The sequence below is a fragment of the Rhinolophus hipposideros genome (assembly GCF_964194185.1).
Source record: "Rhinolophus hipposideros genome assembly, chromosome: 14".
NCBI lineage: Eukaryota > Metazoa > Chordata > Mammalia > Chiroptera > Rhinolophidae > Rhinolophus > Rhinolophus hipposideros.
In genome coordinates this window covers 26796662-26824505 of record NC_138060.1, presented here as the reverse complement: position 1 = coordinate 26824505, position 27844 = coordinate 26796662, and the positions used below count along the sequence as shown (strand labels likewise).

The following is a 27844-nucleotide window of genomic DNA, read 5'->3' as shown; positions in this document are numbered from 1 at the left end:
AGGATTTGCTTACTGTCAGGCCTCAAGAGTATTTGATAAGTGAATGAGAGGCAGAGGCAGGCTGAGCTGGTATTACTCCTGGCCTCAGCTGTGAGAGGTCGGTCTCTACCCCTCTCACGTGTGTTTTACCATCTGCACAAGGCAGTGGGTGTTCTAGCTTTCACCCAATGTCTTCACCAGGAGAGGGCACCGCCAGTTTGCTCACAAGAGTCCTCCAGCCCCTGGTGCCCCCCACCCCACCCCAACCAGGCCTCCTCTCCGGCTCTCTGCCCAATTCATCCTTCCCAGTAGCATCGAATTGGCCCACATGGCTTGGCTGAGCCAGCCTTACTCATTCACGTGGAGGGGGCGCCTTGGGACATGACCCACCTCATCTCTGCCCAGAGCTCTGCACAGCCAAAGGTGGTGCAACTGATCCCCGCATCACTTCCCCCTGGAGACAGAGGGCATGGCTGTGGCCCAGGGGGCGGGTCTGGGGGTGCAGCTTCCCCATCTGCCACTCCTGAGGTGTCATAGGGAAGAGTTAAGTCAGACAGGAAGGCCTGGGGCTGATAGCACTGGCAGGAAGGAATGCAACTCGGATGAGTGTGAGCAAGTGGGGCCCAGGGACGAGTCGCGCCCCGCCCCTTCCCGTCATGAAGGTGTGGCCAGGCCTTTCCCACAGCCCTCTTCCCCTGCCCAGCGTGGCCTCTGTACAGTCCACACAGAGCTCGCCTTGCAACTGACAGGCCTCGGGACCACAGGTAATGGGACAGGGGGGAGGCTGAATGAGGGGTTAAACTTTTTAAGAGAATTGGCTCTTCAACAGGTCTGAGGCGTTGTGGTTCCTAGGTGGACCTGGATTTGAATCCCAGCTTTTTGTCTTCCCAGCTGAGTAAGCACCTCAGTCTCCATCTCTGGAAAAATCAGGGGAAGATGACAAATATTCACCCCCTGGGGTTGTTTTGCCGCTTCAGCCAGGCACAGCAGGTGGCCAACTGCCGATTCTGTCACTAACTGGCTGTGGGACCTTCAGAAAACCTCTTGACCTCTCTGAACCTCAGTTTCCCCATTTGTGAAATGAAGGGTCTGACGACATCTCTGAAGGCTTCTCCCGCTCTGTGCTTGTGGGGAGGGGAGTTTTGAAGGGTGAGGATATGTCCACTCAAACCTCCCAGCCTCTGTACTTTGACCAGCAAGTGAAGGCGGGCACCCTCCTGTCCTTCCCTTGGAAGCCACCCTGGACCCTGAACCAGGCCTGTTACATGTGTGAGGACAGGCCAGTTGTCTCCTCTGTTTCAGGCTCAAAGGCACCTTTGGGCCAAAAATGTTGAACCGAAAGAGCTGGGCCTTGGGGGAAGGTACCCTGCTGCCTGTCAGAGGCTCACCCAGGTGGCACGGCCGGTAGGGGAGATCCCCCTTTCCTCACCTCCCAGTCTAAGCACAGTCCTGTCTGCCAACCCCTGGCTGTCATCCTAAATCAGGGGCGCCACCTCTGCTCAGAGCTTTCCAGCCCCTCTCCTCAGAGGTGGCCTTTGGGTCTCGAGCCCATTCATTTTCCTTTTAAGGGGACAAGAAAGATTATATATGGTCATGTGCCTATTATTTTATTCTGTTTTGTTTACAAACTGCCAGAAAATTTGAGTCAGGAGTGTGTGTTAGAGGAGTTGTATTGAGTAAGGTGTAGGGTGTCCTGTTTGGGGTCCAAAATAAGCAGATCTATAAATAATAAAGGAGACTCCTTTCTGGCTCTGAAATTCCTAGAATTCGGACTAGTGTAGCCCTCTAAAACACTGCACCCCGCAATGCTTAAAAAGACACTATACTGACTATGTTCCAGGGCCCATGATGGGCATTGCTCTGCCAGAGGCCCTATTTTACTATCATAACAATCCTATGTGGGAAGTCCTCTTTTTAAAAAAATTTTTATTAAATTTATTGGGGTGATATTAGTTAGTAAAATTATATAAGTTTTAAGTGTATATTTCTATATATGTCATCTATATATTGCATTGTGTGTTCACACCCAGACTCTGTTCTCCTTCCATCTGAGATAGCATTCACATGCCATAAAATTTACCCCTTTAAAGTGTACAATTCCATGGTTTTTCGTATATTCACAGAGTAGTGCAACCATCATTACTATCTAATTTAAAAAATTTTTATCATCCCAAAATAAACCTTGTACCCCTTAGCAGTCATTCCCCATTTTCCCTTCGCCTGGCAAACACTAATCTGCTTTCTGTCTCTATGGATTTGCTTATTCTAGATATTTCATATAAATGGAATCATATAATAGATGATCTTTTCTGACGGGCTTCTTTCACTGAACATAATGTTTTCAACGCTTATACATGTTGTAGCATGCGTCAGCACTTCTTCCTCTTTATGGCTAAATAATATTGTATTGTATTGTATTGTATGATTATATCACATTTTGTTTATCCATTCCTCAGCTGATAGACACTTGGGTTGTTCCCACCTTTTGGCTATTATGAATAATGCTTCTGTGAATATTCACGTATAAGTCCTTGTGTGGACATAAGTTTTCAATTCTCTTGGGTGTTCTAGGAGTGGGGTTGCTGGGTCATATGATAAGTCTACATTTAACATTTCAAGGAACCGTCAAACTGTTTTCCAAAGTGGCTGTACCATTTTACAATCCCACCAACTATGTGTGAAGGCTCCAATTTTCCATGCCATCACCAACATTTGTTGTTGTCTGTATTTCTTATTTAAGTCATCCTAAGTGGGTGTGAAGTAGTATCTATTGTCGTTTTGATTTGCATTTCCCCAATGACTAGTGATCTTGAACATCTTTTCATGTATGTTGGCCATTCATATATCTTCTTCAAAGAAGTGTCTATTCAAATCCTTTGGCTCTTTTAAAATTCGGTTATTTGTCATTTTATTGTTGAGCTGTAGGCATGCCCATTTTCCCAGAGGAGAATTCTGAGGCTCCAAAAGTGGATGTTACTTTCCTGAGGTCTTCACAGTCATGATGGGTAGGGGTGGGAACTGAATTCAGGTCTGTCTAACATTCAAGAGCTAACAAGCTCTTTCTCTGCACAAAAACCATTTGTCGTTGCCAATTGCAAGGGTGAATGTGAGAGACAGATATATATATATATATATATATATATATATATATATATATATATATATATATAGAGAGAGAGAGAGAGAGAGAGAGAGAGAGAGAGAGAGAGAGAGAGAGAGAACAGGAGGAGGAGGACAGAGAAACTCAGATGAGAGGATGAGAAAGAGGAGACTGGACTGGCTATTTAAATAGTCACTCACCTGGGAGAGTCAGAGCCAGGGAAAACCTTTTAAGAGTTTGTTTTTGTTTCTTCCCATTAATTTTCAAACATTTTGGGGGCTTCAAAAAAGTTTATTGGGGGACACACTCCTGCCTAGTTTTTCTTGGTCCCTAAGTCTTGGAGCAGTGGTTGTCACACTTTTTGACTGCACTCTTCTCCAGAAAAATGCTTTAGGCGCCCCCCAACATAGACATATTTATAGATTTATTATATACACGTTATATACAAGTACTGTGACCATTAGCTCATGTCTCAAGGCCCAGTACACATCTGAGTGAATTTCCTTATCAATGATTGTGGATGGAAGTAGTTTTCTTATTATTTCAGTAGGCAAGTATGTGTGTGTGAGATCCCATTCACTGTTGTTTACAACATGGTAACGAGGCTAATGAAGAACTTGAACTAGCAGCAGGGGCGGATATATGTCTCCCATATTTCCTGCTGCTTGCTTGTATTTTCTAGATTAGAGTTATCTCTATCTGTGGTTCCTTTGCAGGAACTCCTTGAAGCCACTTGTCTGTCCACGCTATGGGCCTGATTCAATGAAAGCAGTATTGTTTGATTCTCAAATCCACCCAAGCCAGCACCAGTACATCACAATATGTTGCAATAGGCTGAAGGTAGAAATTGGAAAATGTGGCTACAACAGACCTGTCTGTATTGTTGGGCTCCCCACTGGCCTCTGGGGACCCCACTTGGTGGACATGACATTTGTTGTCTGACATATGGCCAAAGGTGCACTTCAGAATTGAACTATACACTATTAACCAAAAAGGTTAAGAAGAAATAGGTGAACTAACATTTTCCTCCTGCACTTTAGAGATTATTATTTGAGAGACTAATAGGTTCTGAGCTAAGGACATCTAAGCCAACCCCTGCCACATCTCAGCTTGCCACCTCTCATGGTAGGGTGCTCATGACCACCCCCAAATAGCTGTCACTTTAAGAAAATTCTTTCATATATTGAGCTGGCCTCTGTCCTGGTAGCTCCCCAAGATCCTGACCCCTCCCGGTGTGTTTACAGCCCCACGTGTCCCCTGCCCTGGAGGGGTCCTGTAGAGACTCGGGGAGAGTGACCAGGTCTATCCCTGCACTGCTCATCTCTAGGCTGAGCATGCTTCTCCACCAAGCCCTTCTCTTGGATGTGGTCTCTGTACCCCACATCCTCTGGATTCTCTTAGTTTGACTAAACCCTATTCTGTGCAGGACCCAGGACTGAACCCAGGATGAGGGATGGTGGGATGTGGTTCACCTTCCTTACTGTAGACTCTGTGCTTCTATTAATATGACCTAAGGCTGTGTTAGCTTTGCTTTATAGCTCTATCACCTTGTTGGCTTCTATTGCACTTTAACAAACATTGATTGGGTACCTGCTATGTACTAGACACTAAGTTAGATATTTGTGCTGACGTTTACTTACTTTTCAGAGTGTCTTTCAATAATCCTAGGTCTTTCTGTATGAACAGCCTCCAGGCTAGACCCACCCATCCTCTTTCTGCACAAACTTGATTTTGTCCCTTTGCACTGTCTCGTTTCAGCCTAGGTGTCACCCTGTACTCCTCAGGGGCAACCCCAGGCCACATCCTTGGGTATGCTGTTCACCCAGATTCAACCCATACTGCCCAGCCAGCTGACTACACCCAGATTCCGTCTAGTCTGTAGTCAGCTGGCTGGGCACTATGGGTTGTTATCCCACCGTCAAACTGTCTGGACAGACTTGGGACAAAAAGGCAGAGGAGGTGGAAACTGGTGTCTTCCTTCTGTCCCTCATGCTTGGACTCAGCCTCAGATCTGAGTTCATACTCAGACTCCTTGCTGTGTGGCCTTGGGCAAGTCTCTTTCTCTTTCTTGGGCTCAGTTTTGATCTCCTGGCTGCAACTCTGTGAAATTCTAGCTTGGGGAAAGGGAGAAACCGCCAAACCCAGGAAGCTGGTGTGGTGAGAGGGGGTAAGGTGAGGCTGGAGCAGGAAGGACGGGGGTGCTGAAGAAGGAGAAGGGGTGTGAACAAGCACAAGATCTTCTAAAAGGAAGAGGGAGATGCTGAAGAAACTTTTCCGGCCTCACATTATTTCTCCAAGCTCTTAAATTCAATACTTTATGACTTCTTTTTATGAAGCAACTTTGTATAAGCTGGGGGCTAGAATATCACAGAAAGTAAGAAAACATGATTCCTATTTCCAGGGAACTCAGAATTTAAGTGCTTTTGACCTGAATCCTCACAGCAACCTGGCAAGATAGTGACACTATTTTACAGACAAAGAAACTGAGACTCAGAGAGGTGAAGCGATATGCTGAAAGTCACAGAGCTGGGAGGGAAAGTGATGAAGCACGACTTGAAGTGGGCTCTGTCAGACCCCATGGCTGGAGCAACTTAATCAAGATACTTCTCAGTACAGCATCCTGGCTCAGAGCATAATTTTACTACATACTTTCCTATCCACGACCCCATATGAGCACCAATGTGGCCAGCAGCTGAAACAAGAGGACAGCCTTTTCAGGGCTCTGTCTCAGGGCAGACCAGTGCCAGGGTTGATTTAGGCTTTTGTATCCCACATGTCACAAGTCTGATTCCTGGGAGGGAGAGACTGATGATCTAAACAGAATTTCCCTATCAGAGAAACATGGGGAGGGGGTGCAATCAGTTTGGGGATGCCTGCCCTGGAGCTGCATCTGCCTGACCAGAATATGTTTGAAATTAGGGTGCATGATTGTCTGGGGAGCGTAGGAAGCTGGAGGAGATTATTGAGGGCTCTAACTTGACCCCGTGGTGTAATTGCCAGAAACAGCAAGTGCCTACCCTGCTACCTCTGTTCCCCTCCCAGCTGCTGTTTCTGCTTCCAATATCTCCCACCCCATTTCCTGACCTGTGTTTGTTGAACTGAGCTGGCCCTGCGTTCATGGCCCCTAGGAACGTTTCTCACATTCCACCTGCAGGAAAAGTTCACCATTATTACCCTGGCATTCAAGGCCCAGGATAATGTCCCCAACTTCATGGGGGTCCTTCCCTTTCAACGGCCCACTGCCACCCACCCTCTCCACTGAAACTTTGTTCCACTCTGCTTTTTGCCACCTGTTGAAATCCAGCTCAATCTTAGTTGCCTGAGCCTCCTCCTCCAGCATGGGATTCCCGGGAAAGATAAGCAGCCCTGAATCAAGAGACAGGGTTTTGGAGCCAGCCTTTCCCCTGAGTTGCTACGTGATCCTAGGCAAATTCCTCTGTTTCCAGGCCTCAGTTTCCCCATCTGTAAAATAGGACAATAATCCTCACCTGCCTCCTTCCTAGATAATGTGAGGATCAAGTGAGTTGTGTGGGGAAAGTGCTATGAGGCTATGATGGCTCGGTGTCTCTTCATATCCCTCCCACCCTGGGCCCAGGCCCATGTGACAGCAGGAGCTTAGGAAATCTGGGCTGAACTGAAGGGGAAATCCAGTTTAGCAAGACCTGTGGGTACAGAGGCCCTGGCCCCACCAGTGACTCAGCAAGGCTGGGCTTTTTGGAGAAAAGTGCTAGAAAGTCAGGTATCCCATTTCCTGGTAGGATCAGCTTCAGATGTGGGGCCATCTGACAGAGGAGGCCCGACAGGCCTCTAATCAAGGCTGGGGAATGGGGGTTCTCTATTGAGGCAGGGGTCAGATTTGAGTCCAATCTGTAACCTGGGAGACGATGGACACGTCACTTCGTCTATAAAACTGAACCACAGTTTTATCCCATGTAAATTAAGACTTGTTGTGAATGAAATAAGATCGCAGGGAATGTGCCATGTTCCTTTTCCTCTTCCTGCTTTCTTCTTTCTGTCAACTCCCCATGGTCCATCTTGGCTCAAAGTCACAGGCGCCGAACTTGAGCCTTTAGAAGCCCCTCTCAGCAGTGCTCTGCTGGCACCTGATGTTCCACCACTGGAGTGTTATCCTTGGTGTTAAGCCTTGGCTTTCACAGTGATCCTTGAGTTTAAAATTTTTAAAGTTCTGTTTATCCTTTCTCATAGCAGAAATATGGGTGGAGGAAGGATGGGGCAAGGACACTGAAAGGTAAAACAGGGCTACTGCAGGTGCTACCGTTTCCCCTCTCCTGACGATCAGTGTGCTGAAGAACTGCCTGAGGAAGTGCCCTTGATTATAAGGACACTTGCTCAGGGCTCCACCAGCGGCTAAACATAAGCCAAGTCAGCATCATTTGCATAACATTCCCATGACTGTTAGTGGCTTCGTTCCTGGTACGAATGACGAGCCTGGGAAAAGGTGTCAGCATCACTCCATCCCTCAGTGTGGACTGAGCAAGTACCCTTTCTCAACCATTTGCTACCTCTGTGGCCCTGGACAAGTTTCTTAGCCTCTCTGTGCCTCAGTGTTCTTACCTATAAAGTGGGTACAACCACAGTGTGGCCTCATAGGGTTGTGGTAAGGAATACATGAGTTAATAGGTGTAATGTGCTTAGATCATTGCCTGGCAGAGAGTAAGCACTTATTTGTTATTGTCACCATCATCATCATCATCATCATCATCATCATCATTTTTGCTTTCTGCCAGGTCCTGTGCAGGGTTCGGGTAGCACATAGATGAACCATCCTCAGTCCCTAACCCTGGCTGGGTTCATAATCTCGTGGAGGAGACATGCCCTGCGGTGTGTCAGACACTTTGCTGAGTCCTGGGCACTGATCTGAAGATGAATGGGAACAGTGGCCCCTGGAGTTATGCAACAAGGTCCCCTACCTTGAAGAAAAAGAGTCTGGTACAAGGCCCAGGAGAGCAATGTGCCAGGGGACAGGATGGGGGTGTTCTCTGGGCCAGCCTCTCCTCAATCTCATTCTTCTTTAAAGCTGCTTCTTGTCAACTGTTTCCCACGTGGGCCACAGCACCTTGCCTGTGTGCCTTTGCCCATTGTTCCCTCTGGCCCTTCCAGACTCACCCCCAGCATCCCCTCCGTCAGGAACTTTCCCTGACTGACCCTGGTCTGATTAGGCCCCTGGCATCCCAGAGCCCCCTGGTCTACTTTGAAATTCTTTGAGGACAGGGTTGTTCACCATGGTGTCCCCATGCTGGCACACAGTGGGTGCTCAATAAATGCAGGGATGTAAGAAAGGGAATTAGTGAGAATTGTGTTCAGCTGCAAATGCCAAAAATCCTAACTATGGAGGCTTAAACAAAATGAGGTTTATTTTTCTCAAATAACAAGAAAGCAAGCAGTTGCTGGCAAGGGCTCAGCAGCTCAACATCATCTCTGCATTTGTTTTGGCTTTTCCTCGAGGTGGCCACTGTAGCTCCTGCTATCACATTCATGTTGGAGGAAGGAAGGAGAGGCAAGACACAGCACCAGCTCTGTTGGCCTCTTTTGTCAACAGAAGCAAAACCATTCCTGAACCCCGGCTGACTTCTGCTCACTTTTTATTAGCCAAAACTGGGTCACACGGCCACACCCAGCCACAACAAAGCCTGGGAAAACAAGTATCTAACTAGAGCTGGAAAAACAAAATTGAAGTTCTGTTAGCAAGGAAGAAGTCCAGGGTGGTGGGGGGAGGAGGGTTTATGGAGGGGGTCAGGAGGAAAGGTTTGGTGAGGCAACTAGCATAGGGCTTCGTGAAGGAGGTGTTATTTGAGCTATGCCTAGAAGGTCAGATACAATTTTGGCAATAGGAAAAAACGGTCTAGATGGAATTCTGGAGGCCTGAAATTGCTGTGTAACCAGGGACTGCCAAGTGGCTGAGACAGCTAGAGCAGGAAAAAGATAAGACCAGTTTGGTGAAATTTTGGTGTTTGGCATCAGCCACAGTCTCTCTTTCCCCCAGATGACTCTAAATCTCTTCCTCCACTCCATCTGAAATTCCACCATTAGAGATTATCTCAGCCAATGAACACATACTGGACACCTGCTATGTACAAAGAGTCCTTTTCAAAATATAAATATGCCCTAGAGACTTATGGTTGTCAATCATTCATAGCTGAATATTAGTTTTATTAGCTAGTGACTTCCTAATGCTTAACTGAACTCTACCCTGAGAAATGGGAATTTTTATTCTAGAAAGGAGGTAATAGAACCTAGGAGCCTTGGAGATAGGGGATGAGTGGTAGGGCGGGGGCTGGACACCAAATGTCTGAGGGTAATAGGAGGCCTGTAGAAGAGGGAACTCACATTTTCTGAGCCGTCTAAGGGCAGGCACTGGTCATCTTTCCTCCCTAAAGCTCTGCCATCGCCAGTTCACAACTGAGGTAACTAGAGCTTAGAGAAAGGGACAGCCCTGCCCAAGGTAATCCCTTGCACAGGTGACAGAGTGGGGTTGGACCCTGGTCAGTCTGACCCCAAAGCACATGTTCTTGCCACTACAAAAATACTGTCTCCCGCTCCCACCCCCGTGTCATAATAATGGTCATCATTTCAGCTGGCATTTATTTATTCAATACTTGCTCTGTACCAAGCATTGTTCTAAGTGCTTCAGGTGTTTTAACCCATGCCATTCTCACAACAATACTATGAGGTAAGCACTATTATTGTCCCCGTTTTACAGATGAGGAATGTGAGGCCTGGCAAGAGGTTCAGTAACACGTCCAGCTCCCACAGCTGGAAGTGTCAGATAGGATTCAAACCCAGGTGGTCCGGCTCTGCGACACAGGGAAAGATATTGCCTTGGCAAGGTTTTGTGGTGGATGAAGAGTAGATTCTCTACTAAAAAAACAAACAACTGGAACTCAGAGATACAGAGAGCAGACAGGTGGTGGTAGCCAGAGGTGGGCATCGGGGGTGGGCAAAATGGATGAAGGGGTTAAAAAGTACTAACTTCCAGTTACAAAATAAATAAGTCCTGGGCATGTAATGTCCAGTATGGTGAATATCGTTAATAATACTGTGCATTTGAAAGTTGCTAAGAGAGTAGCTCTTAAAAGTTCTCATCACAAGAAAAAAAGATGATTTGAAACTATGTATGGTGATGGATGTTAACTAGACTTATTGTGGTGATCCTTTTGCAATGTATATAAATATCGAATCCCTATGCTGCATATCTGAAACTAATATGTTATATGCCAATTATATCTCAATTAAAAATATTTTAAACACACACACACACACGAATTTATTATCTTACAACAGTTCTGGGGATCGAAGTCCAAAATCAGGACGGAGCTCCCTCCAATGCCTCTAGAAGAGAATCTGTTTCCTTCTTCATCTTCTAGAGCAACATTCCTTGCATTCTTTGGCTCCTGGCCTTTTCCTCCACCTTCAAAGCCAGCAGGGTAGCATCTTAGTTCAACCATATTGCCTATTCTTCTGTCTGTCAAAAAAAATTTTTTTTAAATAAATTAAACATTTTTTTAAAGAGTCGATTGTTCAGATCACTCAAGTGGGAGTGATTTTTGTCCCCAGGGGACACTCACCATTTCATTCCAGGGGAGTTTGACTCTGTGGTGGCCTTTGAGCAGTTTTGTGCTACAGACCAACATTTTGGAGTGCATTAAATAGAATATGGGTTCTGGAGTCACAACTTGTACAAGTCACTTCATCTCTTTGAGCGTCAGTTTCCTCCTCTGTAAAATGGGAATAATAAAACTTTCAGGGTTATTGTAAGTCTCAAATGAGACAATCTTTTGGGAAGTTTAATTGTCTAGAAATTACAATTCAAATGTGAGGAGTAATTAATCCCATTTCCTACCTGACCTTTTGTGATCAGGCTTAAATGAATTATACAAATAACTCTTTGTAATACCATTAAGTACTATACTTATCTCAGGAGGCATGTTACATTTTTCAGTAATGAAAAATAATTGATTATTTTATCATAACAAAAGCAATACTGTAAAAATTTAGAAAATGCAAAATAAAAATAAGAAACTAAAACTACCCATAATACCACCACCCAGAGAGATCCACTATTTATATTTTGATATAGCTCTAACAACTATTAATTGATGTCACGTTTGTTTATTTGGACCCCCACCTATGCCTTCCAACTCCCCAACAAGATTATTTTGAAGCAAGTCCCAGACGTCATATAATTTTATCATAAACATTTTAGTATTTAGCTCTAAATTTAAGGATACTTAAAGTAAACATAACCTCAATTTAAGTATAACACCTAAAAAAAATTATTCTGGTGGAAGATGTCCATAATGTGGGAAGCTATGCATGTTTGGGTGTAGGAGGTATGCGGGAAATCTCTGTACCTTCCACTCAGTTTTGCTGTGTACCTGAAACTGCTCTAAAAATTAAAGTCTATTTTTTAAAAAATAAACAAGTTCTTAATATTGTTAAAGGATGATTATTATTCAAGTTTCCCTAGTTGTGTATTTATTTTTATGTAAATTTTTCTTCTTATACTTTTAAGAATTGGGTGTTTTTCCTTTTTTATTTATGTGCCAAGGTCTTTATATTTTAAAGCTATTAAGTAAGGTGATACCAATTACTTACTATTGTTAACCCTCCAGGGAAGGCCATGGAGACTTCAGGATTCTCCTCCCAGACTCAAGACCACAGTCGAGTCCACAAAGAAATAGAAGATCCAGACAGTATGTTTGCTTTGTCTGACCCTCTGGGCAAAGCCACATGGGAAGTGGAGTCCAGCAGTGGGGAGATCCTGCTTAGCTCGTGGGGTATAATGGCTCAAGTGACAGTTGGAATGTCTAGAAAAGTAGGAATTTACATGCTTGCACACATATGTATGTATATGCTTGGTCCAGGCTGTTCCCCCAGTACTTTCTAGCTATGGGGACCCTCAGTTGCTCCCCAAATCTCCAGGATGCTCTGGGGGCTTGGGCTGGCACGAAGGAGGGTCCCCAGAAGGGAAAGGTTCTGCATGGCTCTAGAATGCGGAATAGGAAGGGTTAGGGCTTGATCAGATCCCACCTGCCCTGCAATTTACAGAGAGTCCAAGATTGGCAACTACTCGCAGTCTAGTGGTCTCTGAGCAGGACAAGGTCCTTAGAAGCCCCTCCCTGGGCTCCATATTCAGGGACATTTTTGTCTTGGGACTTGCTAGAGCCCCTGGTGCCTCTGAGAGCCCTGAACGTCTGTCCCTTTCATTGGCCCTAGGGGTTTGGGAAGAGCATCCCAGAGACACCAGCCCCTTCTGACTCCCCAAGTCCAGGTAGACCCCTGGGGAGGCCTTGGTGGTCTCTGGGGTGGGAAGGGTGGGAAACGCTCATCCTTGCCTATGTGTGCCTCCCAGATGGAGAGACAGATTTCCACAAGCAAGACAGGGAGGCTGGACTTTCTTCTCAAGAGCAACATGAGAAAGACAAGTCTTCTTCTTCCTCCTCCTCTTCTTCCTCCTCTTCTTCCTCCTCTTCCTCAGGTACAGCAAAGATTTAAAATATGTACATATATGTATTCTTATACAATCATTTAAGAAAAGCGTGTATATGAAAACCATGCCCCATACCCTCCCACCTTGACACTTCAGTTCTGTTTTCCCACAGTCCCTTCCAGAGCCTGCCAATCTGTACAGCGTGGCTTGTGCGCAGCTAGAACTGACCGTATAGATAATGTTGTCCTCAGTGTAAATGTTGCTTTTGCTGTCTTCTTCCACACATTTTGCCATGTTATTCTGTAAGATCTTTGCAGCTGTTCTTCATGCCTCTCGAATAACCCCTCAAGTGGCTGCATCTCATGTAAAGTAACAGTGGTTTCCTAAGACACGCGTGCGGGAATCGGTACCTCTGTCCATCCAAACAGGCGGCCTGGGTTCAAATGCTTCCTTTGCCACCAACTAGCTGTGTGTCCTTGGGTAAATTGTTTAACCCGGTATGCCTTGGGGTCCTCTCTAAGATGGGATGATAACAAAAGTTATTTATTACCTCACAGGATTCTTGGGAGGATACCATTCTTTACACATGTAAAGTCTTAGCACCCAGCACATAGTAAAAATCTCACAAAAGACCTGTTATTGTTAAGCTCTGTCCCTGTCTGCCCCTCCCCACCAGTTTATTACACTCAGGAGCATCCTTGCTCAAAAGCTTTTGCTTTTTGAATTGTTCATACAGATCATGTCCTAAGTATCCTTTTCCCAAAAGTACTTTAGTGGGTTTAGAGGGATGAGTGTCTCTAACTGGGTCTTGATTATAGATTGCCACATTAGTCTCACTTTTATTCATTTGATTCCAAGTATAAGGCTGAATTTATAGCAGCAGCAGCAGTAACGCCATAGAATTGGGTGTTTTTCTCAATGCCATAGCTAGCATTTTTCCCTAAATGCCATAGCTAGCATTTATTGAGCGCTTACCATGTGCCAGCTACTGTCCTGAGCACTGTAATAACCCAGTTAATTCTCATAGCAACTCATTGAGGAAGGTACTATTATTACTCCATTTTACAGGTGAGGAAACTGAGGCACTGAGCGGCTAACTGACCTGCTGTAAGAGGGCTCAATAACTAACCTAGGATTCCCTGGAGTTCTTTCTGGGACGGGGGAACCTAAGAGTTGGCTCTGGTTTACTCCTTCACATCAAGACCTCCTGAACTCTGAACATTTTACATAGTGGGCCAGGGCCCGAGATTTTATTTGATGAAAGCAATCTCAGGCTAATTTTTTAAAAATGCTTGTAAAGCCTTGGCACTGTGGCCTCATGTCTTCATGTTGCAAACAATGAGAATGAGGCTCAAAGCCACAAAACCCACGCTACGGAGAGTAGTTAGTGGCTCCAATGGCTTTGTATGTAGCTAGTATCCAAATGGGACTAGAAAGGAAGCCACCATCCTTATTAAAAAGTATACAAATCCACCCACTATGAGGTTTAGCTCCAGAAGAAGGGTTTCCAGGTGTAGGGGAACTCTTGCAGGGATCCCTTTGTTTCTCCTCCCTCGTGGGAGGGAACATTGTCTTTTGATTCTATTTGACCCTTAGGGGGCGCTGCTCCCCAACAAATGTTCTCCCCAAAGTGGGGCCACAAGCCACTTCCCTCCTGTCTCCACAGTACACATGGGACTGGCTGTAGTGAGTGGGCCTAAACTCTAAGAGAAAACAACAGGAAAATAAACGCAGAAGCAGAGACAGACTGATATTCAGGATCCTGGCGTCAGATCCGCAATGGCTGGCCTGATGCTAGAACTCGGAGCGTGCCCATTCTTCAGGCTCAGATAGCGACCAGAGGATCCCAAGCCTGGGTGCCTCACTGCAGCCCCAACCTTCCCCTACATGCAGGACCCTAACTTACAGTCTGTCATCCAGCACTGCTTTCCCTGCATCTTTTTGTTCTTAATATATCCTGTTATTTTTTTAATTAAAACTTTTTTGTTGTGAAAGATTACACATAGGCACATTGTAGAAAATGTGGAACCTATAAAGAAGTAGAAAGGAGAACAAATAAATCATCCTTTGCCCTGTCAGCCAGAGATAACCACTAAACACATAGTAGTGTATTTCCTTACATTTATTCAATAAATGTTTGCTGAGTATTAGGCTCTGGAATGGATACTGGGGATAGATACCAGCAACAAATTGTGATTCCTGCCAGGGTGAATTTTTTTAAATAATTGCGTTGGAGAGCACATACAAAAATTGTCCTCATTTTACACAGCATATAAGTCTATATAATACCTTTTATAAAAAATTATATTTGTGAAAAATTATATATTATGAACATATCATAGAGAAAGCTAAAATAATGTTCATTGCATATAAATACAGGTTGTCTCTGGCTAATAGAATTTGGAGTAAATTTCGCTTTCGTTACTTTCTGTATTGTTTGATTCTTTTGTGAAATTCAAGGAAAAAGCCTTTTTTTTTGGCATGGATTAATATTTGTAAAATATGGAAAAGAAGAAAATAGAAGCCACCCCAAATCCTATCTCCTGAGATAAATTCCACTGTTATTATCTTGAGGTACTTCCTGATACCTCTTTCTCTAGCTGAGATCACATATACACTGATTTTTAAGCACAATTAACCTTGTTTCCTGGAATTTTAAAATTTATTCATGGGGCAGGAGGTCTCCAAACATTTTGAGGGATATCAGCCTTTCTGACACCATCTTGGTCATCTTGAGGAAAGGGAGTCCTCCAGACCCGGGGCCAGAAACTCCTAGGCCGGAATTCCTGGAATGCTGACTGGTCCAAGGGTACAAATGATGCAATCATTCTTTAAGTCTTGATTAGGATTCTGCTCCAGGCTGGACACCCTTGGGAGAGTGAGGGCCCAGGCCCTGTTCTTTGGAAGCTCAGGATGGAGAGACAAGCACCACAACCACTGAACCTCATACCCACTATGTCAAGCAGATAGTAGGTGCTATAGAAACCCCAGAGGAGGGAAGGCAACATGAGTGAGGTGAAGCAGTTGGAAAAGCCTTTCTACAGGAGATAGGACATCAGCTTACCCTTCAGGATAAGGGATACAGATGGGAAGAGCATTCCAGGTGGGAGACAGCATGAGCAAACACAGTCAGCATGGCTTTGTGGAGATACCGAGATGACAGCCCAGCATGAGGTGGGAAGGAAACCACCTCAATAATATACCTCCTACAATTTGGCTTATCATGAAGAAAGCCTTAGGAAAGCAGCAACAGGAATATTAAGTGATTTGTCCAAGGTCACACAGAAAGTTTGTGGCAGATCTCCTATTCCCCAACCCCCTAAGTAGATCTCCTCCCGCCCCTCCCCACCACATAAACAAAATTCTGAGAATGAACACCAGAATGAACATATTCCAGGCTTGTTCCAGGCTGAGGTTCTCCTAAAGCTTGTGTTCGTTCCCTGCAGAAAGCAGTGATGAGGACCAGAACCTCAGAGAAACCAGAAAACGTCGGCAGAGCCAGGGGGCTGGACACCACCACAGGGGCAGCTCATCCGGTAGGCAATAGGCCTTACCATTTCTCCTTTGCCCACTAGGCTCACTGTTGAGTTTCTCAATGGGACTAAGCATGTCTGTGTGAAGATGTTCCTTGCAGTGTTGTTTATAGTAGGGCAACAGTGGGAAACAACCCTAATGTCCGACAACAGTAAATTAGGTCAATGATGCTACACCCTGTTCTGGTTAGAGCTCTGTTCTTTGTATCTCTCTGAAGTGAAAAAGAAAGATATCAAATCATGTAACTGTCTGATCTCATATACATTATGTAAAAATTCACACATATATGGCTATAAACAAGACTGGAAGGAAAAACATCCAAATGTTACTAGTGATTATCTCTGAATAGTTAAATTATGGGTGGATTTTCTCTTTTTTGAATTATCCTGTAGTATAAATATGTTACAATGAGCATGTTTTATTTTTATAATCAGAAGAATATTTTTACAAAAACAAGACAAACAAACAAAAGCAAAATTTCAGCCCAAATGGATCATAGGAAAAATAGCATAGGGGAAAGAGCCTGGATTAATGCCTAGTACAGATAGTGACACATGTGAGGGATTTAATAAATGCTAACCTTAAAGTTGGAGTTGAGCTCTGGGTTCTATTTCTGGAGATAAAAATGATTAGGATTGAAGGCTTTGGCGGCAGACCTGGGTTTGAACCTTGGAGTTGACCTTCAGGGAATAATTGAACTTTGTGAGCTTCAGTTTCCTTATCTGTAAAATGGGGAAGGGAGATGTACTAATACTTTCTTCATAGGATTTCGATGAGGATCAAATGAAATATTAAATATATATATTACTTCATAGTGTTGGCACGTATTAAGTACTCAATAAATGGCAACTATTGTTATTGACTTTGAATCAAGTCCTCAGGCCCCTGATTCTTTCTTAGTAAACTGAACATGGTCTTTTCTGGATGTGCTGGGGGTGGGGGGAATCCAACAGAGTAAAGGGAAGTACTTGTAAGGCTGTCTTGCCTCTTCAAGACTGCTCAGCTCACAGACCCCCAGCACAAGAACTGTGTGACTTTTTAAGGCTTAGGGAGGTGAGAGATGGAAGCTGCCTTGGGGTACTGTGTCTGTGGAGAGCTGACTAATGGGGTTTGTTTCCACCCAGGTGCTGAGCATGGGCAGCCTGACATTTTGAAAAATGAGCTTCAACTCTATGGAGGTAATTGTTTGTCCAGTGCTTTGGAAAAAAACAGAATTAGACAAAGGGCATGAGGGCCTAAGGGTTTGTTGGGCAGAAATGAGATCATAAGTGTATTCCATGAGCTAAAAAGTCATGGGAAAATCTAGGAGATGTGGCAAGGAGAGTACTTACAACATTGGCAGATAGGAATGAGGGCAAGCATTTTGCAGCGTGGTGAGACTGTCCCGGGTTCTCCTCTGAACCGTAACTTTGATTTGCAGGGTGACCTTGACCAGTCACCCAACATTTCTGGGCCTCATCTTCCCAACCAGCAAAATGGGACTTGATCAATACCCACTCTCTTGGAATACTGTGCTGTTTAAGCCTGTAACAGAAAATTAAGGATCTGACTCTGTAAAACGCATATTATGGAATAATTGTCTCCAAGCATCGTGATTTTTATACCATGGAGATCTAAACATTATGGTCCTTTGCTTCGTAGCACTCTGATGAAATGGGGGAATTTGCAGGAAAAAACCCAGTTTCCAAAAAAGCCTGACCAATGCACATGGCTAGATAAGAAAACTTGTTTAACTTTGCTTAATCCAATATTTCCATAATCTACTTTGTCTCTTAACTTCTGATCATAAACCAAGAAAAACAACAGGAAACACAAGTGTATATACTTCCGAAGAAATGTAAATGAAATATTTTGATGTTGTGCATGAAGAAATTACCAGTAGCTGCCTCTGGGTGATAGCATCATGAGTAATCTTTACTTTGTTTTATTTGCTCTATCTGAATTTTCTAATTGTCTCTCTTTCTTTCTCTTTCTCTTTTTATTTTTACAAAAACAAGTATTACTTTGTTTAAAAAAATGCTTTTAATTACTTAAGTATGAAAGAAAGCTTTCACTGGGTGTAAAATGTTTACATATATTTAAAAATATTTTTCTCATCATAAACATAATTTATATTTACTGTAGAAAATGTAGATATTGCTAATATATGGTGATGGAAAAACAAGTGACTCTGGGTGGTGAATACATAATGTGAGGTATAGATAATGTATTACAGAATTGTACACCTGAAATCTATGTAACTTTACTAACAATTGTCACCGCAATAATCTTTAATTTTTTTTAAAAAAAAAGAAAGAAAAAAAGAAAATGTAGATATTGTCACACATTTGTGAATTACTTTCTCCCCTACCCCATCCCCAAGGCACTGGAGGTGCTTAGTGAATTACACTGCTGGAGTCTCATTTCAGGCCATTCTTGGAATATGCTCCGTACCTCAGTACTGGTCACTCTTTGGTCACTAGTCACTTCCTATTTGCATATTAGCTCTAAAGGCAGTTGAATGTGCTAAATGTTTATTGTCATGTGCTGAGTGTCCCAGGGCTGACCTAAAGAACAGGAAGTGTACAGGAGTGTGGGCTCCTGGGTGGGGGCTGGTTACCAGGTGTCCTGCTTGCCCTTGAGGGGAAGGAGTTGACAGACAGGCTAGAAAAGAGGTCACCAGGAACTAGAATAGACACCAAGAACCAGAAGGTAAATGGGACAGGGGGCCACCCCAGACCAGATTACTGGGAATACTGCAGCTCAGAGCAGGTTTATAGGGCTCAACTCACCCAGACCAGGGCCTTGACCCTCAGTGTGGGGGGCTGGGGGGCTCCCATGTACAACATACCTTGGCTCCCAGGAGTTCAGAGCCTTGTGGGGTTGGGGCTAGGTGTCATCACCTGGATCTGGATATGCATGAACAGGCACAGATTGCAAACTGCGGGCCTATGTATGTGCAGATGTGTTTTATCTGGATCACAATGTGTTTTTAAAAACTATGATTCATATATTTCATCATTTCTACAACCCACACTTTTTCACATTTGGACATATCTGAAATCAGGATGCATCTTAAAATCACTGGTAACTTGCAATGATAATTAGCAGTGATTTTCCTTACGTAGTAACAAAATCATGTCATGTCTCACAAACTCTTTGATTCACTGGAATACAAGAATTGCCACCTTTTTTTAAATCAAGAATTTTATGTAAAGACCTGGATTTCTGGCTTCCTGTGGGAAATTGGAAAACCTGTGACCCTGGGCAGGCATTCCTACGGCAGTTTTAGTGGCTGGTGGGTGGTACCTGGCCCTGTAGATGGAATAGGAACCCTCCAGTTTGCTCCAGTCACCGTTCAGCCTAACTCAGATCCAATGGAAACTCTCTGAGTGACATCCACCGTCCTCACAGTGTAATTTCTCCCCATCCCAGAGGATGATGGATCTGTGATCACCGATTTTCCTTCTGTGCAGGTGCCTCTGGGGAAGTGGTGCTCCCTGGAGAATCAGGTGAGTGTCCAGTTGGGGAGAGGGGTTATTGGTGCTGGTGTTCAGTGACATCTGGGCATTGTCTTTCCTCCAAGACTGCCAGCTGCTATCAGGGTTCGTGGCTGTGAGACACGGACTCCAAGTCCACTTGGGGGCCTGGGGCTCTTGACCTGGGCTCAGCAAGCAGATATGACTAGATGCGGCATAAGGCAGGGAGCCGGTGGAAATTAGAAAGGAGGTTTGGGCAAGAGGCAAAGGGATCACAACCAGCAATGCAATGGATAGATAGAAAGAGCCCTTGGGGCCTGGAGAAGTTGATGGAGGGCATTTTCATAGACCATCTATGGCCTCCCCCAGAGTGGAAGCAGCTGTTAAGGACCCAAGCTGGCCTGGGCACTAATGTTTAGTTTCTAATTTCAAGGACTCCGAAGGAGAGACTCAGACCTAGCAAGTGGTAAGTACGCAAACTCCAAGAGGAGAGCGGGAGGAGGCCTGGATTCCAGGGGTGTGAGATGGGACCACAGCCAGCCTGGGAGGGTGGGTCCAAACAGTAGGGATGCCATCGGCAGCCAGTGTCATCATGATTCAGGAAAGGAATCTCCAAGCTCAGGGGAAATGGAACAGAATGCAGACTCAGGCGTGTGAAGGGAGGAGGGAGTCGGTGGGGGTCCCAAGGACAGCCACCCCCTCTTTCACAGCTATGCCCTGACCAGTCCTGATGGGAGTGCCCTCTGACCCAGGAAAAAGAACTCAGGAGAGCCATTCTCAGAGGCACACAAGAGAAAAACCCCACCTGCTGTCCCACATCAAAGTTAAACACTCATCTGTCTCTTGTTCCTAAGGAGAAGTGGAGGCCTCTCAGTTAAGAAGACTGAATATAAAGAAAGATGGTAAGGAAATTGGTGTCTCAAAGCTGCTTTCACCTGTCAGGTCCAGATTTCTATGAGTAGAAAGTCAGCCGGTGGCCTAGAACAACAGTAATCATAACCCATCTCTGTCCTGTGCCTTGCAGTTTACAAACTTCTCAGCTTAGAATCACCTTGAGAAGGTTGTACAATGACTCCCATTTTGCAGATATGGAGACTGAGACTCAAGGATGGGGAATGGTCTTACAGATAGCAAGTGGCACTACCTGGGCTTGAATACTGGTTTTATCCTCTTTCTGCTATATGTGGAGTCACTAGCATGATAAATGCCCTCCAAGCCTTATGGCCAGGATGGGGAGCTGGAAATGGCCAGGTTGAGAAAGCGGTGAGGTTGGCTTAGACGAGACTCTAGAGGAGGAGCGATGAGGCTCAGAGGGACACCCTCCACTCCAGCCTGGAATCCATGAGGTCTTTGTGGAGGTGGGAAGGGAGACCATGATTTTTGATTAAACAAATGTCAGTTGTTCTAGAAACATTTTGAGTTCTTGCAAAAACCCACTTTCAAAGAGCAGAGACCTGAGTCTGAGCCCCTGGCTCTGCCTCTGTCCAGCTAGATGACCAGGACACACTATTCAACTTTCCTGGGCTAGAAAGTGAGTCTCATCAAACTAAAACTGAGACTCCCAAAGTGCAGATCATATCCTAGTTGCTTCAGGACAAGGCGTTATCCCCCAAAGTGAGAAGGTAAGTCCCCTTTCCATTCTCTTAGAGCGTGGTCTCGGTTCGGAGCCCCCATGCTTTTAATGCCACCCTGATCCTTGTTCATTGCCCTTTAGACAGAGCAAGGCTTTCCCTGTGAGCAGGCAGTGGGGCTGGCTAGAACGTCATCATCTTGCTTTGTATGCCTTGTGTTTGTTTTTATTTTTTCTACATTCTTAGCAAAATCTGGCAATTGGGGCAAAAAACTACTGTTTTACAAAATAAAGTATTACCATTTACCTTATGCTTATTTTTGATGAAATAACTGTAGTTCTTATGAATGAAAAATACTGCTGTTTTGCTCTTTTCTTTAGAGGAGCAGAGCTTTACATTTGTTTAATTTTATAATAAGATGCCCCTGACTCTCTGAATGAAATTTAGGTGTTCAATTTTATTTAGGTTGAGATATAATTAACATACATTATATTAGTTTCAAGTGTACAACATAATGATCTGATATTTGTCTGCATTGTGAACAATAAGCCTAGTGAACATCCGTCACTATACATAGTTACAGAATTTTTTTTCCTTGTCATGAGAACTTTTCATTAAGACAGGTTTTCCACTAAGATCCTGGTTTTCCATTTACTTTTGTGACACAGTTTCCTTTTAATGTAAACCTATTTAAGGAAAAAAGGAATCTGTTTAAAGAAAACTCTTAAGTAAATATTAGTACAGATGGTCCTTGGATTAGCATGAGATTGTGAAGACGGTAAGCAGTGGTACATTGAAAGGGCAAAAAACCACAAAGGTGGTGTGTGGAAATCAGAAAAATCAGACAAGAATGAACCTCTAGGTTCCTTCGGGCTTGAACGTAACCTTGGAGTCCTTATCCTGGCCTGATCTCTTTAGCCTCCAAATCTTCTAATTCCAATGGCTTCTCTACTCACCTGGTTGAACCAACCCTTCACTTTACTCGGTCTGTGCCTTGGTCCCACCTCCTTCCCTTGTCTCATGTTGTGCCTCCCAAATAGCGCTCTCTCTCTCTCTCTCTCTCTCTCTCTCTCTCTCTCTCTCTCTCTCTCTCTCTCCCTTCTTTCTCCTTCAAGTTCTACTGCCTTGACTGTCTTTAAGGCCCAGCTCAAACTCTTATTCTTCCACGAAGCCAGCCACGATGACTCCTAAATGTTTATATCTTAACAACTGCATGAAATTCCACAGTATGGGTACATTATGAGACGCTCACGATTCATCACTGGATGGGCATTTAGGTTGTTTCTGATATTTTTTCATTTTTCAAACGAAGCCATCTTACCCTTCCAGTCCTCTGACCTTGCATTTTGTTAATGTCCCCCAAATCTCTCAAATACTTGTATTTTCTAAATATTTACTTGTAAGAAAACTGAAAATAAGATTCACAGAAAACTTCTCCGTTAGGAACTCATTTTATATTTCTGAAAGATTGGGTGAGGAAGAGGGAAGGAAAGAGTTCTCTAGTCTACCTCACCCCCAGGTTTTGACATCTCTGGAGACACCCAAGCCTGATGCTTTCTTAAACATTAAGTCCATTTCTGCATAATGTCCATTTTCTCCTAAAGGGTAAACTGACTTCAGACCCAAAAATATTTTAGAAATACTCATTTTAGTTTTTTCACAGAAATACCCTCCTCACCTTTTACCTTTGCCTTTGAAAACCCCTCGACAGCAGTGATATCCAGTATCATGCTGCCTTTTACCATTTACAAAGTACTTTCCCGTCCAAGACCCCCATCCATCCTCTCAGTGGCATAAATGTTGTTCTCCATTTATTGGTGAGAACACTGAGAATTAGAGGGGTCAGGACACTTGTCCAAAGCTTCACAGCACATCAGTGCCTGAACTGGACTAAACTATGACATTCCAGGCAGCTTCAACACCCACTCAGGAAGCCTGCCTCATTCCAGGGAACCATCCCGAAATTGTCTTCTCTTTGTTCTTTTTCTTTCTTTCTTCTTAAACCTTTCTTGGCATCTCTTCTAATCACACCCCCTTGCCTGGGTCGAGGCGCTGTGTTCTCTCCCCTGATGACTCCCACAGTGCCTGACAAAGTACAGGGGCCTCTTTCACAGAACTCCCCTCGTCGAATTCCTACCCAAGACATGGGCCCTGTCTCTTAGCTCCTCTATCTCTGTTAACTATAATACATTCTGTCAATATAATAACATTCCAAGCCTGCAATTCCATTTCTGGGCATTTGGCCCACAGAAATACCTGCACATATGCACAGAGGTTCATGTGTAGTGATGTTTGGTGCAGCATTGGTGGTAACAGCAAATATCTGACAACAACAGGTTCATTGGCAGGGGACTAGTTAAATAAACTAGGGTAACTTTATACCACAGAACACTATACAGCCATGAAAAAGAACAGGGCAGCTCTCAAGATGCTCTGAGATGGAAAGATGGCCCCAATCTATCAACGAGAGGGAAAAATCAAATTATAGAGCAGCAGGTGTACAAATGGATCCTGCTTTTGTTTTTGTTATTACTATTTTTTTATATTAAAGAACAGTGTGTTTTCCAGGGCCCATCAGCTCCAAGTTATTGTTCTTTCAATCTAGCTGTGGAGGGCTCAGCTCAGCTCCAAGTCTAGTCGTCGTTTTCCATCTTAGTCACAGGGGCCGCAGCCCACCATCCCATGCGGGACTTGAACCCTCCACTTTCTTGTTGAGAGCTCCCGCTCTAATGAACTGAGCCATCCAGTCACTCCCCTGCTTTTGTTTTCAAAAATCTGGAAAGATTTTGCCAATTATCACTTGATTTTAAGGAGTGGGATTAGGAAGAGAGAATGGGGCAATGTGAAACTTTTAAACTTGACACGTTTGCATTTTTTGCAATTGTGTGTAACATTCATTCCACACAAAAAGTATACGGCACTTCTTTAGTTGTCTCTTTAGTTGTCGGGCAAAATCCCCACCCATACCATCCTCCTGAGGGGGACAGAGAATAAACACAGAAATGAAAATATAACCAGTTGAATGGTGATAAGTGTTGGAAAAATAATAAAGTGAGATAAAGGCTGGGCAGGGATGGGGCTTGGGGTGCTATTGTAGTTGGGTTGGTGAGAAGGAGCATCTCTGACATTTCAGCAGAGACGGGAAACCATTTAGTAATTAAAAAAGAGGGAGAAAGAAGCAAACAGCAAATTCCCCACTTCCTGTGCCTTTACAGATGAGTTTTTCCACTTCGTCCTCCTCTGCTTTGCCATTGGGGCCTTGCTGGTGTGTTATCACTATTATGCAGGTGAGTGGGGGGCTGTGGGAACAGGGGGTGGGGGGAGGGGTCCAGACCTGCAGGCTAACCGGTCTCTCTCCCTGGCTGCCCTTGCAGACTGGTTCATGTCCCTTGGGGTCGGCCTGCTCACCTTTGCCTCCCTAGAGACCGTCGGCATCTACTTTGGTTTGGGTAAGTCCCCCGCCCCAACTCTTGGAGGGCAGTGGCTGGATAGACTACGGACGCTTGCCAAGGGTCAGAAAGCCACAACCTAAATACTTTTTAAAGATTTCTTTATGCTCATGTTTTCTTCCTAACCGCTCTGAAGGTCACTGTGAGGTTTCTGGCAAAACCCTGTGGAAAAAAATGGGCAGCTCCGTAAAAATGCAACAAAAACAGCTGAAAGTGGCAAACAAACAGAATTAGGCAGATACCGAAAACAAGTTAGTTAATGGGGTTGGGTACTGCATTCGCCTTTTCCTGGCACTGTTATTACTATTCGTGGCTGTTGTTTTTAATAATAACTCTAGCTCTATTATTTAAGCTTAGCCTGCTGCTTGAAATTCCACCATTAGAGCCTTGTTTGTGTGAGTTAGGCCTTGGTCCAAGGGTGGGTGGGAGGATGTCTGAGCCCGGGTCCCTGAGGAGACACACAGTTCAGTCACCTTTCTTTTTGTATCTGAGCAGTGTACCGGATTCACAGCGTTCTGCGTGGCTTCATCCCCCTTTTCCAGAAGTTCAGGCTGATGGGTAACTTTTACATCCTTCCTATGTTCACTTTTTCTCTCTCCATAAGGGTCTTCTGTTGCCAACAGGCTTAGCCTATAGGAAAGAGCACAGAGCCTGGAGTTGGGGCCTGGGTTCAAGTCTTACCTCTTCCGATTTACCGTCCCTGGGGCCCTGGAGCCTCTTTTAGCCTCAGTTTCCTCAACTGAAAAATTAGTGTAATAATACCTACTACACAACGGTGTTGTGAAAATCATGTGAGGAATGAATGCAGAAGTCCTTACATGTGAAATCCTGTGAAGGGAGTTGGGTATTCTGTCATAGAATTTTACATTTCCCCAAACTCTATCTTCTCCGTGATTTTATTTGCCTAATAGCAACTGGGGGTGAAGGTGGGCTTTACTTATCTTGCACTGATCTGATGAAACTGAGATTCAGAGAGGTGGAGTGACTTGCCCAGGGTCACACAGCTAAAGTGGCGGGGCTGAACTAAAGGAGATCCTCTTTCATAACCAGCAGCTCTGTGCCTACTCAACTGAGAGGCCAGAGGGTTGTGTGTCTCTGTGCTGGGGATTTCTGCTTCCTTTAACTCATTTAATTCATAAAGGGGAAATTATTTGCAATGGCTGTGGGTCATGGAGATTGTGGCTTCCGGGGTAACTCCATTATCTCAGCTATGAGGGGTATTTGGGCATCTGGGGTGATGGTGGGGATGAGGCCTGACTGCCTTCAGAATCCCATGCCATCCTGTGGTCTTTCCCTTCCAGGGTTCAGGAAGACTGACTGAGGCCAGTGCCAGGCAGACAGCCAAGCCAGCCCCAGTGTGACTACCACTACATCTTCCGAGCACAGAGCAATGTTCTGGAAGACACACAGGCAGGCGAGGCTCGGGCAATAAAGAGAGCACTTTTCCTTCTACGTGATCTGAACATTGGCGCCCGCACAGGCTGAGGTATCATTCAGGCAGCACTGGCATGCAAACCAGCTGCCAGGGTGGAAGGCAGAGAGAGGGTGCAGGGTCTGAGCCCTTCGCAGTACCTGGATTGGCAGGAAGATTCTGGAACATGACGGCTCTCAGGAGATAGTAGGAGACCCCTGGGCCCTGCAAGCTGTAATATATCTGGGCTCCTGGTTTCTCTCAAATCCCCACTCTGTCCTGGTGGGCTCTCAGTTCCTACAGAGCCATCCCAGGACAGACAGACAGTCCATTGCTGTGAGGCAGGAAGCCATCATGTCGAGCCCCTGGGGTGAACTTGATGCCGGTGAAACGTTGGGGACAAAAGCCCAGCATTTGGGCATCATCCCCTAGTGCCAGCCTGCAGCCCTGTACTCTATCAAGATCCAAATAAACATTTTCTTCCCTGGACTAAAAAGAGTCACAATATTCCTTTAGGTTTCTTGAGTATGAGAATACCTTTGGGGGCCTTCTTTGACTTCATCTAGTCAGGGAAGTCTCCTTGTCCTATATAATAAAGTATAAAAGGGAATAAATATAAAGTAAAGCCCCTCATTTTAGGTCCAAGACTTCAATTGCACAGGTTTGGAATGGGAGACAGGGCTTTGCAAACATTTTTGTGAAAAAGATCTGGGGCTATTAGGTACTCTCAGCTCAGCCAATACCATAGGAGTGAGAAAAGAGCACCAAGTAAAATCCATTATAAATTTGGGTAGAATTAATTGAGGTACAGAATCTGAATTGAAGGAGATGATAGTAGGTTTGCTATACATGGCCAGGCCACACCAATAACGTGTTCAGTTTTAGACTCACGTATTAAGAACAATAGTGACAAACTGAGAACACACAGAAGAGATCTGAGTGGGAATATCAAGAACAATTGAAGAAACAAGAACTCTTCAACTTGCAGAAGAGAAAAGTGGGGGCCTTTCTTGAGCTCATAGACTCTGGAAGACACTTTCTCAAGCAGTTGTGATGGCCCAGGTAGTCACATATGTGGTCTGGTTTAATTCTCACAGCAGCCTTGAGATGTGTGAATCGTCCTCATTTCAGATGGAGAAACAGATTCAAAGGGGTTTACTAATGTGCTCAAGTTTCCACAGCAAACAAGTGGCAGAGCTGTGAGTTTTCCCCAGTGTCTCCCAGACTTTGTGATTCTCAGAGTTATAGAATATTTTTTAAAAGTGAGAAAGGAAGGGCTGCCAACTCTACCTTGCCAACTGAGGACAATAAAAACAACAACAAAAATCAACTATCAGCATCATTTCATAAAAGAAAGGACAGTTTTACACCAAAAAATCAGGGAAATGATCATCAGAAACAAAATGGGGTTCAAAATGAATAAACTAAGCCTTATGAAAATATTACTGTCTGTCCTTTTTCCTCAACTCACTGTTGTGGGGTGAAAAAATTGTCTTTTGGAAACCCTAAGACTGGAGCATTTACATTCTCTTGTTTTGGGGTTTTTCCAACTCAGCTCCCACACCTCACGTGCTGAAAGCCTCACTACCTCTCAAAGCAACTCCTACTGTAGGAGATTTTTACTCTTACTCTAAGATATCTGTGTCAATGAAGCTTAGGGAATTCTTTCAGAAGAATAGTCACCTACAAGTAGGGAATACTCTTAACAGCCTCAACACTCAGCTCTTAGCTCAGCCCTGACATTCGTGCCTATGGCTCAGTCCTCCAATTGTGTGTGTCTTTTTCAGGATTGTTTTGGTTGTTCTGGGTGCCTTGCATTTCCATACACATTGTAGGATCAGCTTGTCAATTTCTGTAAAGAAGCCAATGGGAATGCTGATAGGATTGCATT

At 44.5% G+C, this 27844-nt stretch overlaps 1 protein-coding gene across 1 annotated transcript; it reads left to right on the top strand.

Moving 5' to 3' along the window:
- The first annotated feature begins 504 nt into the window (after positions 1–504).
- TMEM40 (transmembrane protein 40) lies at positions 505–27389 on the top strand. The gene is made up of 12 exons (XM_081072185.1): positions 505–743; positions 11713–11793; positions 12453–12578; positions 15977–16066; positions 17189–17242; positions 19520–19555; positions 19956–19988; positions 20377–20424; positions 24309–24380; positions 24468–24542; positions 25038–25100; positions 25844–27389. Exons 2-12 carry the CDS (start codon positions 11721–11723, stop codon positions 25861–25863), a joined length of 690 nt encoding a protein of 229 aa, XP_080928311.1. The 5' UTR covers positions 505–743; positions 11713–11720; the 3' UTR covers positions 25864–27389.
- Positions 27390–27844: the final 455 nt, after the last annotated feature.